The 15,672-nt window shown below is 38.6% G+C and overlaps 1 protein-coding gene across 5 annotated transcripts in view; it reads left to right on the plus strand.

Annotated features, from left to right (window-relative positions):
• ubr3 (ubiquitin protein ligase E3 component n-recognin 3) overlaps positions 1 to 15,672 on the plus strand; it is a 418,217-nt gene that overhangs the window by 36,166 nt on the left and 366,379 nt on the right. For all 5 annotated transcript variants that reach the window (XM_035408072.1, XM_035408075.1, XM_035408074.1 and 2 more), the window contains 2 exons: positions 13,321 to 13,361; positions 13,670 to 13,736. In XM_035408072.1, the coding sequence (XP_035263963.1) occupies positions 13,321 to 13,361; positions 13,670 to 13,736 (108 nt within the window). The remainder of the gene's footprint in view (positions 1 to 13,320; positions 13,362 to 13,669; positions 13,737 to 15,672) is intronic.

A 15,672-nucleotide genomic window follows, 5' to 3' on the forward strand; every position in this document is an offset into this window, starting at 1 on the left:
CTAATCCTTTAAGGAACTGCCATCATTGTTGAAGAAGTGTGATTATTAAATAAATTCAAATAAAAGTGTATACAACACTAGTGAATCTTATTTTCACTTATACCCTGGTTTTAGAAAAAATGATGTACAACATCACTGATGCAGATTGGATCAGTCTGAAAATGCTGATTTATGAACAATACTCTTAACTTCTTGACTCACTTCCTACTAATACTGCATATCTTTGACCACCAACAAGGCTATATCATCTCCATATTTGCAACACCATTTGTGAAAAAGGAAGTATCACAATGTTTTGCAGTATGGTACCACATGAAGTCCTTTAACTCCTTTGCGCAGATGCCAAATCTAGCCAATCCTTGCCCTTTTTAGGGTGTGTTCTATTTAAGGCTTTTCTCCAGATGTGAGCATCATGAGACTTGGAAAGTGGCTTTAATAAAAAAATGCTAAGTTGCTAAGTTAAGTTGCTTTCAAAAATAAGTTGCTTTCAAAAATAATGACATGAAAGGTTATAAATACTGAAAAAATAACACAAATAGCAGTAAATAGTTAAAAACTAAATAAAATCAAAATTTTGGTGTGACCACCCTTCGCCTTTAAAACCACATCAGTTCTCTTAGGTACACACATCTCTGAGGAACAGTGGACATTTAATACCTGCATTACACATGCATTCTTCCCTGCAGTTACCAGTTTCACATAGCCAATTCATGCTTTTGTGATGGATGTCACTTAAAGGAATATCTGTAAGCACCAGAAAATGTATTTCCAGACTAACATCTTCAAGCAGAAAGGGCCAGATTTCCAAAAGGATTTTGATGCCTGCTCCTCTATTAGTATATTAAAGGGCAATTTCACTTTATAACACTTCTGAACTTATGAACTAAAAAGAGTCTGCAGAAGGGCAGAATGTAAATGGAGGAAAAGTAAATTAACTATACACCTGGATATCTTTAGAGAGCATCTTATTGCATACAACAGAGCTATGCCTGTTGCGAGACAAATTCATTTTTCAAAGCTTATCACTGACAATGCGCATAACCCTAGGATACTGTTTTCAACCATTGACCGCCTATTAAAGCTCAGCTTGCCCCAGCCAAGCCTCAGCCTCAAAATGTGAGGAATTTTCCTTATATTTTAAGGACAAAATTGTCAAGATGAGGTCCACAATTACAAGCACCCAAAGGAGTACAGTCGCTGCCCACCAAAAAATCCTATAATGTCTAAGATCCACTGCTTCACAATGACTAGTAAAAATGAACTAAACAGGATTGTTTCACAGCTGAAGCCAACTACTAGTTCTGATTTGAACAACTTTCGAACCATCTAAAATTTACCGTTTTAAAGTAAAGTATTGGAAAAAGTGGTCTTCAAGCAAATTAATGAGTATCTTAATGGAAACAGCATCCTAGAAATATTTCAATCAGGTTTCAGAGCCCACCACAGCAGAGACAGCACTAGTGAAGGTCTTAAATGACTTGAGAGTTAGCATTGATTCGAATGATGTGTGCATTTTAATTCTGTTAGATCGTAGCGCCACATTCGACACAATAGACCATGATATTTTAATTGATAGGCTTGAAAATTTGGTCGGTCTCTCAGGCAATGTTTTAAATTGGTTTTGTACATATATTACTGGGGGACAGTTCACTGTAAAGTTGGATGACCACTTCTCTGAGCATGTTAGTATGGGCTGTGGCATCCCACAAGGCATCTTGGGACCCCTCCTGTTCTCTCTGTACATGCTGCCTCTCGGAGATATTATTCGCAGGCACGGGGTGAATTTTCATTCCTATGCTTTTCAAATAATTCCATTAAATCAAATACTTTGTAATTGAAAATTCAGTATTTTAAATATTTTTTAAGACATATTTGAAAGTAATTGCAAATACATGCAAATGCTCCTTAAATGTATTTTCTTTTCTTTTTTTAAACTTTATTTTTTTAAATTTTCCATACGGAGTTCTAAGTACAGTGAACATAAACAAGTGGTCACCAAGAGTAATACAGTGTATATAATACATTTCACAATACATTATATTATAGATTCATATTTAATGTTTACCGGTCCAAACTATGTCAGGGGTTACCTTAAAGTACCTTAAAAGAGACATAAGGTATATTAAAGTTTCTGTTGTAAATGTCTACTATTACATAAACATTCCATAATGTGCGAGCCAGGTCACTTTCACCATCACAAGTTGATTCTACAAAATATGTATTGATACCACTGATCATTTAGTATATCCCAGTCTAAGTATACAGACTATGCCCATGTCATTATCCACGTCGCAGCTTAGTTGTCCCTATCAGTCACTGCCTGCTGTCCAGCTCTCTTTTCCTGATCCAATTGTTTTCAGATTTAGCAGCCATTTTTCCCAATAAATAAAAAATTTATCAATACACTGCCTTAATGAAAAGGATAAACTTTCCATGTTATAAATATCCTTTACAATTTCTATCCATTCGGATCTTGTTGGTGGTTCTTTTTTCATCCACTTCCTAGTTATCGCTTTTTTACTGGCTGCAAGTAAGATACTAAAAAGGTATTTATCTTTGGATTTGATTTTAATGGGGGGGATGCCCAGGTATATTGTTTTAAAATTGCATTCAAGCTCTATTCCCAGTATTTCATTTATTTCTGCAGTTATGTCCTGCCAATAAGACTAAATTATATTACAGTTCCAGAAAATGTAATAATGATCTCCCACACAACCTCCAGCAGTAACTGTGGTCCTGTTTACCTGTTTGTAAGTATTTAATTTTAGGTGTTATAAAGAACCTGATTATATTTTTCCATATGAATTCCCTCCAGTAATCTAAATTTGAGGTGGCAGCTTGCATTTTACATAAGTTTAACCATTCCTCCTCAGTGATGTTTATGTTTGTTTCCTTCTCCCATTTTAGTTTTACATATATTGTTGAGTGATTCTTGGCTCACTGTAAGCAGGAATAAATTCTTAATACTAACTTTCTATTGAGGTTGCGTTTATATGCCTCAGTAAATATATTCACCGAAGTAGGTATATCGTCTTCCTCATGTCTGATATTCCTGTCAAAGTAATGCCTGGCCTGCAGATATCTAAAAAAAATCTTGTTTTTCCAAATTATATGTATCTGTGAGATTCTGGAAACTGTCCAACCCTCTACTTGTGGAAATGAGGCAGTACGATGTTATACCCTTCAGATTCCACTTTGTAGATCTCCCATCCAACTGTGCAGGTCTAAATTTTCTGTCGTAGGCAGTCCATCTCTATATTTTCCCCTTTCTTTCTAACTCCGGGTTTCTGCGTTCCTTAAACCAAATTTCCAGGGGGACTGTTGTCCAATAGTTTAAATTACTTGTGTGTCTGTTTAAGGATTCTATCTCCCAGTATAGATTGAAGGGGTATCTCAAGTTGACTTTGTTCCAGGTCTTTCCATTTAGCATCATATTCTTTATTACACCAACAGACCAAGTGCCTTAGCTGTGCTGCCTTGTAGTAATATTCTAATGATGGGAGACCTCTACCACCTTGATTCTTGGGTAGCTGTAGTGTGCTTAGTGGTACCCTGGGTCGTTTGCCCTTCCACACGAACCCCGAAATCATTCTACTCCATTCATTAAACTGTTTTGTTGGTATCTCTACTGGTAACGCTTGGAAAAGGTAGGGCAGTCTTGGTAAAACATTCATTTTTATTATCTCTATTTGATTATATAGATCCAGTGGTAGTAGGGACCATCAATTGAAGTCTACTTTTATAGCTTTAGTAATGGGGATATAGTTATTTTTTATAAATATCTAGTAAGTCTCTTCGAATTTGGATCCCAAGATATTTAACAGAAAGCATGTTCAATTTCGAACCATATTTCTTGTATATATATCATAATCTGGCATGTGATTAAATATAAGGGTTTGGGTTTTGTGTAGATTTAACTTATATCCTGAATACGAACTGAATTGTTTAAAGAGGGATATAATTTTAGTTAGGCTAGATTCAGGGTTGGTGAGGGACAGCAGGACATCATCTGCATATTTTATGCTCGCTGTGCTAGTGGTTCAATGAATAGAGCAAAGAGAGTAGGGCTTAGAGGGCGTCCTTGTCCGCAGCCTCTTTCCAAAGCAATAGAGTTGGAAATATTACCATTTATTTTAATTCTTGCGGTAGGGAATGAGTATAAAGATTTAAAACAATTAATTGCCTTCTCATTAAAACCAAAACGCTGTAATACCAGGTAAAAAAACTCCCATCTTACAGAGTCAAAAGCTTTTTCAGCATCAAGGCTAATTAGTGGGGTGCTGGTTTTGGTCTTGTCTACAAAATCCATCAAATGCAAAGTTCGCCAGACATTATCATATGTTTGTCTTTGTTTTATAAATCTTGTCTGGTCTGTGTCTATTAAATCCGGAATAATGTGCTCTAGTCGTTTTGCAATTATAGATGCATATAATCTATAATCTATATTTAATACAGATATAGGTCTGTACGAGCCGCATTCCGTCCTGTCCTTAGCTTCCTTCGGAATAATTGATATCACTGCCTCTTTCCAAGACACAGGAGGCTCTCCCCCATTAAGTGTGTAATTAAAACACTCAAGGAGCATTGGTGTAAATTGTTCCCTGAATGTTTTGTACCATTCTGCTGGGAAACCATCTGTTCCTGGTATTTTATTTGTCTTTAGTCTTGATATGGCTTTGTCCAGTTCCTCTATGGTTATTTCCTGAGTTATTGTTTTGTTTTGTTCATTGCCCAGAGATGGTAAGTCCAATGCGTTTAAAAACCTGAGTATAGTTGGGTGGCCAGCACTTTTTGGTTGAGAGTATAGTTCTTTTTAGTATTTTTCAAAAGACTGTTGTATCTCTTCTAGTTTGTTACATATCTTATTAGTTCTGGGTTCTCTGATTTTATAAAGATTCCTTTCTGATTGATGCTTCCTTATCCTCCATGCCAGAAGTTTCTTTGCTTTTGGTCCATTTTCATAGAACCCTTTTTTGATAAATTTCAGTTTTGTCTCCAATTGATGATCATATATTTTTTTTATTTTCAATTTAGTTTCTTTTATCCTATTGATTATATTTGGTTCATTGTGTTCATTATGTTTAGTCTCTAAATCTTTAAGTTCATCAATTAGAGCTTTCAGTTGCTCTTGTTTTTCCTTTTTTTTCCCCCTGAGGACCAGCTTATGAGTTTGCCCCTGGTTACCGCTTTCGCGGCATCCCACAGAGTACTAGGAGACCCTTCTCCATTATTGCTATGTTCCAAATATTCATTAAGTTCTACCGAGTATATTCTTTAAATTGTGGGTCGTTTAGAAAATTAGTGTTAAGTCTCCAGATTGTTTGTTTGGGTTTATTATCCAAATTTAAAGTTAGATATACTCCTGAGTGGTCAGACATATCTCTAACTCCTATCTCACAGTCTCTAATTCTATGCCGTTCCGAATCAAACATAAAGAAGCAGTCGATTCTTGAGTGGACTGCTGAGGAGAAGAATGTAAATTGTTTTTCTAACGGATGGAGATCCCTCCATATGTCTATTAAACCCATTTCTTTCATCATTTTTCTCATTAGTATAGCTTCTTGACTAGTTCATTTTGTAGAACTTTTGTAGTGGAGTCAAGCCTTGATTGCATCTAAATGTTCCAGTCTCCCCCGCAAATCAGGACACCTCAGGTTTCCGTAGCAATCATATTAAATATTTTCTTAATAAATGATTTTTCCTGTCCAGGTGGTCTATATATTGACTTAAGTAACTTCCTTTTGGTCGATAAGCCCTTTTACCAGGACATATCGCCCCTCTTTATCAGTAATTTCTGAGGACAACTGGAAATTTACTTTATTTTATATTAATGTTGCGACCCCTCTTTTATGGCCCCCTTTATAAGAAGAGTAATAGATTTTAAATCCCATTTTTACCAGTTTTTCATGCTCTGAGCATGAGAGGTGAGTCTCCTGCCAAAAAATTATTTGTTGTTTTTCTCTTTTCATCTTTGCTACGAGCTTGCTTCTTTTGATTGGAGATAGTAACCCATTAACATTTAACGTAACTATTCTATATTCCTGGTAATGCATGGACCCTATATGAGTATTGGTATGGAAATATATACCCAAGATGACCAAAAAATATACACTTCTGAACAGAACATAAACACAGATGTAACGGTATAAAAGTACAAAATAAATGGACTTCCATTTTTTAAGTTTGAGCTGCAACTCCTAGTTGAGGGGGAAAGCCTCCGTTTTACGTAGGGCCCCCTCTAGTGTGCAAAGTAGATACGTTCCCAGTACCTGATTTGATGCACAGAAAGTAACTGTCTACTCCCAGATTTACCGGTCAATTATTTCCCTTAGTGTAGGCTACGGCCTGGCCTAGTACCTGCCCCTCCTATCATTCAATAGAGGTATTTGTACTCTGTTGGATTAAAGAATAATCGAAAACCAAATATGCCATATCATTAACATTTTTAAACATTCTTCAATACGGGGAATTTAAATAGATTTGCGAGATAACGGCATCATTCGTAGCTTACCGACCCTTTATCATAAACAATTCTTTAATTGAAAAATTATAATGTCCGTTAATAAAGAGTCTTTCACTCTTTCTGGCATTTAAAGTTTATAATGAATCAGGTGGTTGGACAGTGTCTCTTTGGAATCTTCGTAATTTGTCCTGAATCCTCTCCTGATGTGCATCCCTGCGTCTACATGATGTCGCTTGAACTGTTTCCTAGGGTGTTTTCCTTAATTTCACGATTGGAGCAGAACCGCTGGCTTCTTTGTCACCAGGAATCAGTCCCCTTTTCTCCAGATCATCCATTGCTTCTGCTACGCTGCTGTAGGTAACCGGGCCACCCTCCAAGAAAATCCGAAGTTTCGCTGGTGGAGGTGTTTGGAATCTAATTCCCTTTTCCTTCAGTATTTTTCTGATGGGGGCGAATGGCCTTCTCTTCTTTTGGATTTCCGCTTGGTAGTCTTGGTCAAAGAAGATTCTTTTCCCATTGCAGTAAACTTTCTTCTTTTTCCATGCCGAGTGAAGTACCAGTTCTTTTGTTTTAAATTCAAGGAAATATACCACCATTGATCGGGGTTGTGCATCTGGAGGTAGTTTGGGCCCGAGTGACCTGTGGCAGCACTGAATTCCAAGCTCTGTTTCCGTAACAGACAATTCTGATTTAATGACTCCTTCGATGAATTCTTGGGCATTGCTTCCCTCGGTTCCCTCAGGAATCGCATATATCCGAATGTTATGTACTTGTCTTGTAAATTTTCTTGAATCTGTAAAGTCTGACAGAGTGCCTCTTTAAGTTCGGAGTTGCTTTCTTTGAGTTCGGCTACCCTTTGCTCTGCTTCCTCGACCCGATCTGCCGTGGCCTTCAGATCTGTAACAATTCCGCTCAAATTTTGGTTGACTTCATTTCTAAAGTTTACCAATTCTTTTTTCACTTCGTCCGTTAATGTGTCTCGAAAGTTGTTTAGTTCGGTTTTAACATCGGCACGAATAGCTTTAATGTCAGTGTGGATGGCTAACATGATAGCTAGTAGAGTATCTGTGGTGTGGAACATTGCGGACTCTTCACCTTTATCCGTGTTGTTGTCGATTGCTGTTTCTGTTGTTTTCTCGCTCTTTTCAGGTCTCAAATGTGATTTAGCCCTAGCCTTTTTTGTTTTATCCCCTTCCATGTTATTTTGTTTACTTTATTAAACGAATATCAATTAAATATTAGGGGATTTAACTAGACCATCTGGGAGCATTTACTTCATGCTGCTGTTCGTCTCGGCGCCATACCGGAAGTCCTCTCCTTAAGTGTATTTTCAAATACATTTTGTAATTTAAATGGTGGGCTCCTGGGCCCCGCACCACACTCCCCTATCCCACTGCCTTAGCTTTACCATGTCTGGGTGGGCTGTCGAGGTCCACAGGTCAAGGTCGAGAAGCTTTGTTCTGGACGATGCAACGCTTTGCCGGGTTAGCAGTGAGATTATCACGACAAAGAGCTTTTAGTACCTATCAAACGTGGCCGAGGTGTTCCATCCAGTTGGCGGAGTGCATTAGCATGTTGTCCAGTTATGCCACGGCAAAGCATTGCAGTAGCCATGGTACGATGTCCATCAGGCCTAGGAACATGGCGGGGGCCCCTTGCAACCTGAACATGAGAGCGCATAACTGGTACTGGCTTATTGGAGTGGAAAATGTCTTTTCCCGGTCGGCCTGGGGAGCGGTACCTGCCAATATACTTTAGTTAAGTCGAGAGTGGTAATGAATTGTGACTCATCCAGGCACTTGATTAATTCATCCGCTCGGGGCATGGGGTAGACGTTGAAGTCCAACACCACATTCAGCCACCTGAAGTCATTTCGGTACCAGAGGAAGCCATTAGGTTTGGGATTCATGACGATGCGGCTGGACCAGGGACTGCAGGCCTCCTTGATGACCCTATCTTTTCTACCTCCTCTACGATTGCCTGACTCTGCGCCTCTGGGCTGGGACCCGGTAAGTTCGCACGTTGACCGCCACCTCACCTTGAGTTTTGATCCGGTGCACCGCTAGTTTGGTGCTTCCTAGGAGAGGGGAGAAAATGTTCTTGAACTGACCGATGTGCTCCTTGGCTTGCTGGACCTGACAAGGTCCAGATTTACGTGGTACACCTGCTGTGTGCAGCGACATCCAGGCTGCTCCACCAGGTAGTTGACTGGTCCGACTTGTTCTCGGATGGTGTAAGGGTCCTGCCAGGAAGCGAGAAATTTATTTTCCGGTTTGGGAACCAACAGCCGTACTCGCTCACCTGGCTGGAACTCCCTGATTTGGGCTGGCTGATTGTAGATGCACTGCTGTTCTTGTTGTGCCTCCTCCATGTGCTCCCTCACCATGGTAAATGGTAAATGGACTGCATTTATATAGCACTTTTATGCAAAGCGCTTTACAATTGAAGCCTCTCATTCACCCATTCACTCAAACACACTCACACATCAACGGTGAAAGGCTGCCATGCAAGGTACCAATCAGCTCATTGGGAGCAATTAGGGGTTAGGTATCTTTCCAGACTACCGCTCTTAACTTCTGAGCTATGTCGCCCCTATATAGCATCACCGCTTCAATCTAGGTCCGCATTTCCTGGATGTGTTAGATGTGGGACTGGTCGTGCTGCAGGGTATTCTTCTCAGGCTTCCCAGGTGAGGTTGAGAAGGCCCCTGGGTCGGTGTCCATACAGTAGCTTGAACGGGGGGAAGCCAGTCGAAGCCTGGGGAACCACATGGATTGAGAAGAGCACGTAGGGCTTGGGTTGGTCCTTGTCGCGACTGTCCATGGCTACTACCTGGCAGAGCATGTGCATCAGGATCTAGTTAAAGTGTTCCACCAGTCCATCCATTTGGGGGTGGTATGCTGACGTGAGTAGGTTATAAATCTGCTGCAGGTGACTAACGTCGGTCATGATCTTGGAGACAAATGGGGTAACTTGGTCAAGAATTTCCTTCGGTAACCCCATCCGACTTACCAGATGCACCAGTTCCCGGGTGATGGCTTTGGAGATGGCCATCCGCAGAGTAGTGAAACTAAAATGTATGAAATGTATACATTATGAATATAGAAATCCCCTTAAATAAAAGCTTAGAATTTGCACTTTAACCACCATGTGAATTGTGGTTAAAGTCCAAACATTATACAGGGCACTGAATTAAGCAAAAGGTCAGTGCAATCACAGCCTTGTTCAGTGAACCTCTAGCTCAGGGGTGGGCAATTCCAGTCATGGAGGGCTGGTGTGTCTTCTGTTTTTTTTTTTTCCACCAATTACTCTGCCAAAATGAGCTAATTGGATGTATGCACCAACACTGGTTTATTGGTAGATTAGATCACGGTAAAACTTCTCATATACGGACACAAAAACTTTCTTCAGCTGTCATTCATGCGCTTATCAAGAAATGTGGCTAAAATGCCAGATGGCATAAAAGTTAGGGGTAATTAAGTAATTAAGGCCAGAAGTTGGCATGGAAACCAGAAACAGATACGGCCCTCATTACCCACCCCTGCTCTAGCTTCAGTTCTGATCACTCCCAGGATGGTCTCCTGGTGCAGCTAGCTGTGCCTCTCTGGAGAGGAGTGATAAGGGACACAGCACCCACCCAGCTGCTGGCCAGGTGCACACAGTGTGGCGGTCCATGCCATCTTTTTTAGTTTGATATGGGACTGAAGGGAGTTTGGAGCTAGGCTCCCAACAGCTCCATGAGGAGGGCTTGAAGCCTGTGATGCATTCTGATGTTGGTGTTTATTGCTGGTTGTGGAGAGCCTGGTGTTCTGTCCCCTGCTTGTAGGCCAGCTGCTGAACCAGCTGTATTAGTGGAGAGATTTCTATTTTGAACAGTAAGCTATTCTACCCTGGGCACCAAATTGTCATTTACTATGACACTCCTGGGAGGGTCAGAATAGATGGGAGGTTTATTGTGATTCAGGAAAGTACACAAGGAGTAAGGATGTGAAGAACATTGACAAGGTTGATGCAGTTTCTAGTTTGGCTACTTTTTTTGGTTTTAACCAGATTATCATGATTTCAGTTGTTCACTATACTGTATGTTCTAAGCCAAGTTAACGCTAGCTACATTGTTCTATTGGGAAGTAATGTGATTACAAGCAAGTTAGCTGGCTAGTTCCGTTTCACTGACCAAGGTTTAAAAATATTAAATACATTATTCCAGTGTATTAAATAATTAAAATTTACTTTTAGATGTGACTATAACAAATGATCGTGTTCACTGACTATTCACAATTTCATCGCTTCGCTGTTTGAGCCGCCATTAATTTAATGGAAGTGAGAAATCTGAGGAAATCGTAAAGACCTATGGGATAGCCTTCCAGCTGAAGGATGCATCAAACGCTGCCTTCAAATTTAATCAAAATAAGGCACCTTAGAAGGAGGCATTTTTGATGACTTTGGTTTGGGACATGCCTACGAAGGACAAGTGTGAAAAATAGTGAAAATGTTGCCTTCAAATGCTGCCTTTTAAGGCAGCTAACTTCATATTGGGACACAGCCATTGTCTAATCATGCTCTGCATAAGGCGGGTATACACTATGCATTATTTACCACGATTTTGCAGTCACAGACAAAATTAGCAAATTGTATAAGAACTATTTAATCGTGAGCCAAACTCGGCCATCTCAGATGGCTGATTTAGTGAATCTTGGCTTCCAACAGAAGACTCAGTGTCAGAAATCTTCGGCCAGAATCTTGCGATGTGACAGCTGCTATGACCACAGACTGCGGACCACTAGTGAACAACCAATTGGAGCATTGCAATGCATGATGTAAACAAAAGCTCTATCACTCTAACCACAATTAACACACTCTTTGAACGTTATATCTATCTGTCACTATTTCAAATGTCATGTACAATATTAAAATATTACTTGTATGGGACTAACACCGGTAATTTTTTTCCCTTCAGTATCGTCCACTTATCCTATGAAAATGGCAAAGCCAATAATGTTTCTTTCCAACTTTCAATGAATTTAAGTCTGACTAACAATTATTGTCCATCTTGCCAATGCCGATATACCGGAAGTGTCAGAACTCCATTGTTGTCCAATAAATGATTAAAACAAGTCAAAAAGACGTCCTGTTGCTTTGCTCTGCATAATTCATCATTATGATGAACCTGGTCTTTGTACTTTATTGAAACCACTTTATAAAGTGACAATGATTGCTTTTTCGATATATGGACAGTAGTTCGGCATGGTACGGAAATACTGAAAATAGTCCCCATCGAAGTGAACAATTTGCTCAGTAAAAAATGTATTGGCCATGTTTTTTGTGATAGAGTTCACATTTTGTGTTTGGGCACTTTATTTGTATTTTGTGTTAGGGCAGTTTTATTTATTTATTTAAGTATTTTTACTTTGGCTGTGTCCTTAGATGAAAATTAAATCTGTACGTAAAGTTGTACCGGCGACAGAGAGAATGAACATCATGCAAAAGGAATGCTAACTAATACTAACTTTTATGCTATCAGAATGATTTGGAGGGTAATAAAATCACCTACAAATTCTAAACATAAGTTAAGGGCTTTAAAGTCATTGGTAACTTTGCAGTCTTGGTTGGGGCAGACGGAAATTTCTTTTGAAGAAATGATGCATAACAACAGCTAAGTTTTACTGATTTTGAAAAAATGTAAATATTTTGTTACCTGGCGCTGATATGACCGCCCGACTGTCTTTTAATTATGTTCAGATCCAGGCACGGTCCTCCCTGCTCTGCTCTACGTACATGCCGGCAACAAGAGGGAGGAGAGAGGCAGCTCGCAGCGAAACAAGAGCTGTCTGTCACTTTGAAATTTGAAAGAAAAAATAGCAAATGCAAAAGTATAGTGTGTTGCTCATAGAAAAAAGCAAGTAAATACCATATTTGGGTGGGCCAACTCCCACTTCAGATAATTTTGCTCCAAACAAACAAGTGAATAAATCAACTAGCTATGTGCAGCTCTGCTAGCTGTGTGAAATGTTGCCATATGCTTGAATGAAAAAATAAAATAAAAATAAAAAAATCAGCTAAATCTTCGATTGACTGTCATACAATTTTCTCATAATTTGTTCTCCATGCCTCCTTTTAAAATCCACAATCTGTCACTGACTCCCATACATTTTTTAAATGTAAAACTTTCCCTATGATTTAAAAACTATTTGGGCAAAAGCCTCTAGTCTGAAACTTGGCTATATGAAGCAATAAAACAATATTTTGGGGAAATCCCATGAGAAGAGGGATTTCTGCTACTCTTAACTGTAGTGTCCTTGTTTTACATGTGTAGTCCTTGTGGGGTGTAAGTCCTACATAATATTATTATTATTATTATTATTATTATTATTATTATTAATAATAATAATAATAATAATAATAATAATAATAATGATAATAATGATAGTAAGAACAATAATGTGTCAAATGACGTAGGCTACTCTAACCATAGGATGGAATCTCTGCTCTTATTATTGATTTCTTTTGAAATTATCAGACTGTGACAACAAAGACATTATTGGGGCTACATTGCACAAGTGTAAATCCAAAAGTAATCAATTTGAAATACTGTTGTACAAATAACATTGTGCTTTTTCCTTTCATGAGTGCTAATCTGCTTCCCCATGTATGGAAACTTTGTTGGAAGCATTATGTTTCAGTATACTGCAACTGAGGTGTTGGCATCAGCCAGTTTGGCCAGTGAAACACTGGTAATTGGTATTGGCACTACAATTTCCATGCTGTGCACACCAATTTAAATTCCTATATGGTGCTTCTTTTCTGAAGAAACAAAAAGCTTTTCATTCCTGTTCTGAATTGTTTGTGGTTCACTCTAGGAATTGCGGCAGCTGCCAGCCCTGATGAGTCCGCTAAAGAGGTAGGTCTGCAGGCACTGCAGTTGGGTTAATTGAAATATCGTGCTTGTGTATATTTTTTTAGAGCGATGACACATGCCACTTGATAGCCACTTGCAATATGCTGCAGTATGTCTGTTTGATTCCTAGGTAAAAATAAATTACTCATTGATTTTAGATTTTGAAAATTCATTCCTGTTCCTTTTTAAATTTGCAGTACCTAAATGGTTAACCTCATCTTACTTGCAAACCATTTTGATGACGTGGATGCTGTGGTAATGGTTGTAACATGGTGGCTGCTATTGAATACCTTTTGTTTTCCAATCTGCAGGAAGAACAGGATGGGGGCCAAAATGTTGGAAAGAGAAAAAGAGTGAAGTTAAGCAGCAACACCAAAGGTAGCAAAACAAGCTTGTACTGCACATGTGAATTTTAATGAGATCCTTGCCACCTGTTAAAAACACATTTTCTACATACAAAAATGCCAAGTTACTCACACTTACAAAGCACTGTCATTAAGTCATTCATTCAAACTGGCTAAATCCAGGCCTGCCATTAAAAGTAGTGATATCAAAATGACACCATGTTACTGTACTACAAACAATATAGGCTATCTTGCCTCACAGAAATTAAAGAAGCTGTATTCCATAGCAATGCTACCCAATGTCTCATAAATTTTTTCAAGTCACTTGGCCCTGTGTTCCTAATGAGGGCTTTTTGTTATTGTAACAAGTGTGAAACGAATTTGGCAAAGGAAATGAATTTTAGTGAATTTGAATATTTTTTCATATCTGGATCTCTGTAATGCCACATGTAGTTTGGTTTGGCTTAGGGCTGGAGTGTTCCTCTGACTGTCAATGCACATACCTATGTTTCATAACATTGCTAAATGGATTTGGAATTATTAGCATTTTTATGGAAATTCAACTATCCAATAAATTTCCATAAAAATGCTAATGATTCCAAATCCAAATTTTGGCATAAGTGTTAGAAAATGAATGACTATATAAAGGTATGTGAGTGGAGCCACAATACCAAATGTTGTGCAAATTGATACGTTTTTGTTGGAGGAAGAGTTTTCCAAAAAAATCAAAATGGCAGAAAATTCTATATGGTGGACTCTGGTGCAAATTTGTTTCTCATGAGAAGGACCAAATTTTGTGACACTAGGGCAAACGGGGGGTGGGTACTGTGCTCATAAATGTCATAATATTGTTAAATGCACTACAGTATCATCAAGTGTTCAGTCTGTGCCAAAATTTAAGGGGTCCGAGAGTTTATACATCCAAGTAAGCCTTGGCCATACGGCTCAGTTCTGTGAGGTGGAAGAGGAGGAACAAAAGGGATCCTAACAAAAACAATGGGGTTCCAGAAAATATAGTTTTTGGACCCCTAATAAACATGCTGTATTTAAATGAGTTATTCCTTTTGATATGTAATATTTATGCTATCAAAGATTATAGAATCAATTCCTGTCAAATGGAAGTCTTCATTAGTCCCACCACTCTTTTCAGTGTTTTTTTGATCAAAAGCAACCAAACTGGGTTGTAAAGATTTACGGCTCGCACATCTTGAGTCATATAGGGTGCGCTCATGTCACTTTTGTTACTGCCAGCCCAATGATTGCATACCTTACAGTATTCTAAAGTTGGATACGTTGACATTAATGTTAACTAGGATTTGACTAGGTAGTGACAATAAGGAATTGATAGCCTGTAGGAAAGGATGGGGATTTAAAATTATTGTTCTGTTCAGTCTTTGAGCCTTGAAGAAGAGTTTTCCTCTCTTTTATTTTGGTGGTGACTATTGGTTGTGTGTTTTTAGCTTGTTTCCTTTTACCTGTGGCACTAACTGGAAGAGGGTAACACTAAGGCAAGGTCTGGCTTATCAGACTCACTGTTCTTATTTTCAGATTGTTCTCTTGCATACCTATTATTCTTATTAATGTGGTTACTTCAGCAACACACTGCCTGTTTTATTGCATACTTATTCTTGTTCTTCTCATATTATATTTTTTTCTGCCTAAATCTCTGCATGCTACTCATACAGCTTGTAAGCTAGACACTGCTTTTAAGAAGTGTGCTTGCTCAAAATTTTACAAACATTTATTATAATATTTAAGTTTTCTGGGGAAAAATCCCATAGATAATGAAAGGGGAATGAAAAGTAAATTGCAACAGTGGCATATGTTGAGCCATTTCAGCCAATAGGACATATAGAAATAGTATACGTGATGCTCTTTCAGCCAATAGGACAGAGAAAATGGAAAAGATGCCATTTTGTGCCTGCGAAGCAAGCCACCAAGCTTATTCATAACAAAATACTTACAATTGT

This window comes from Anguilla anguilla, chromosome 3 (assembly GCF_013347855.1).
Source record: "Anguilla anguilla isolate fAngAng1 chromosome 3, fAngAng1.pri, whole genome shotgun sequence".
Lineage (NCBI taxonomy): Eukaryota > Metazoa > Chordata > Actinopteri > Anguilliformes > Anguillidae > Anguilla > Anguilla anguilla.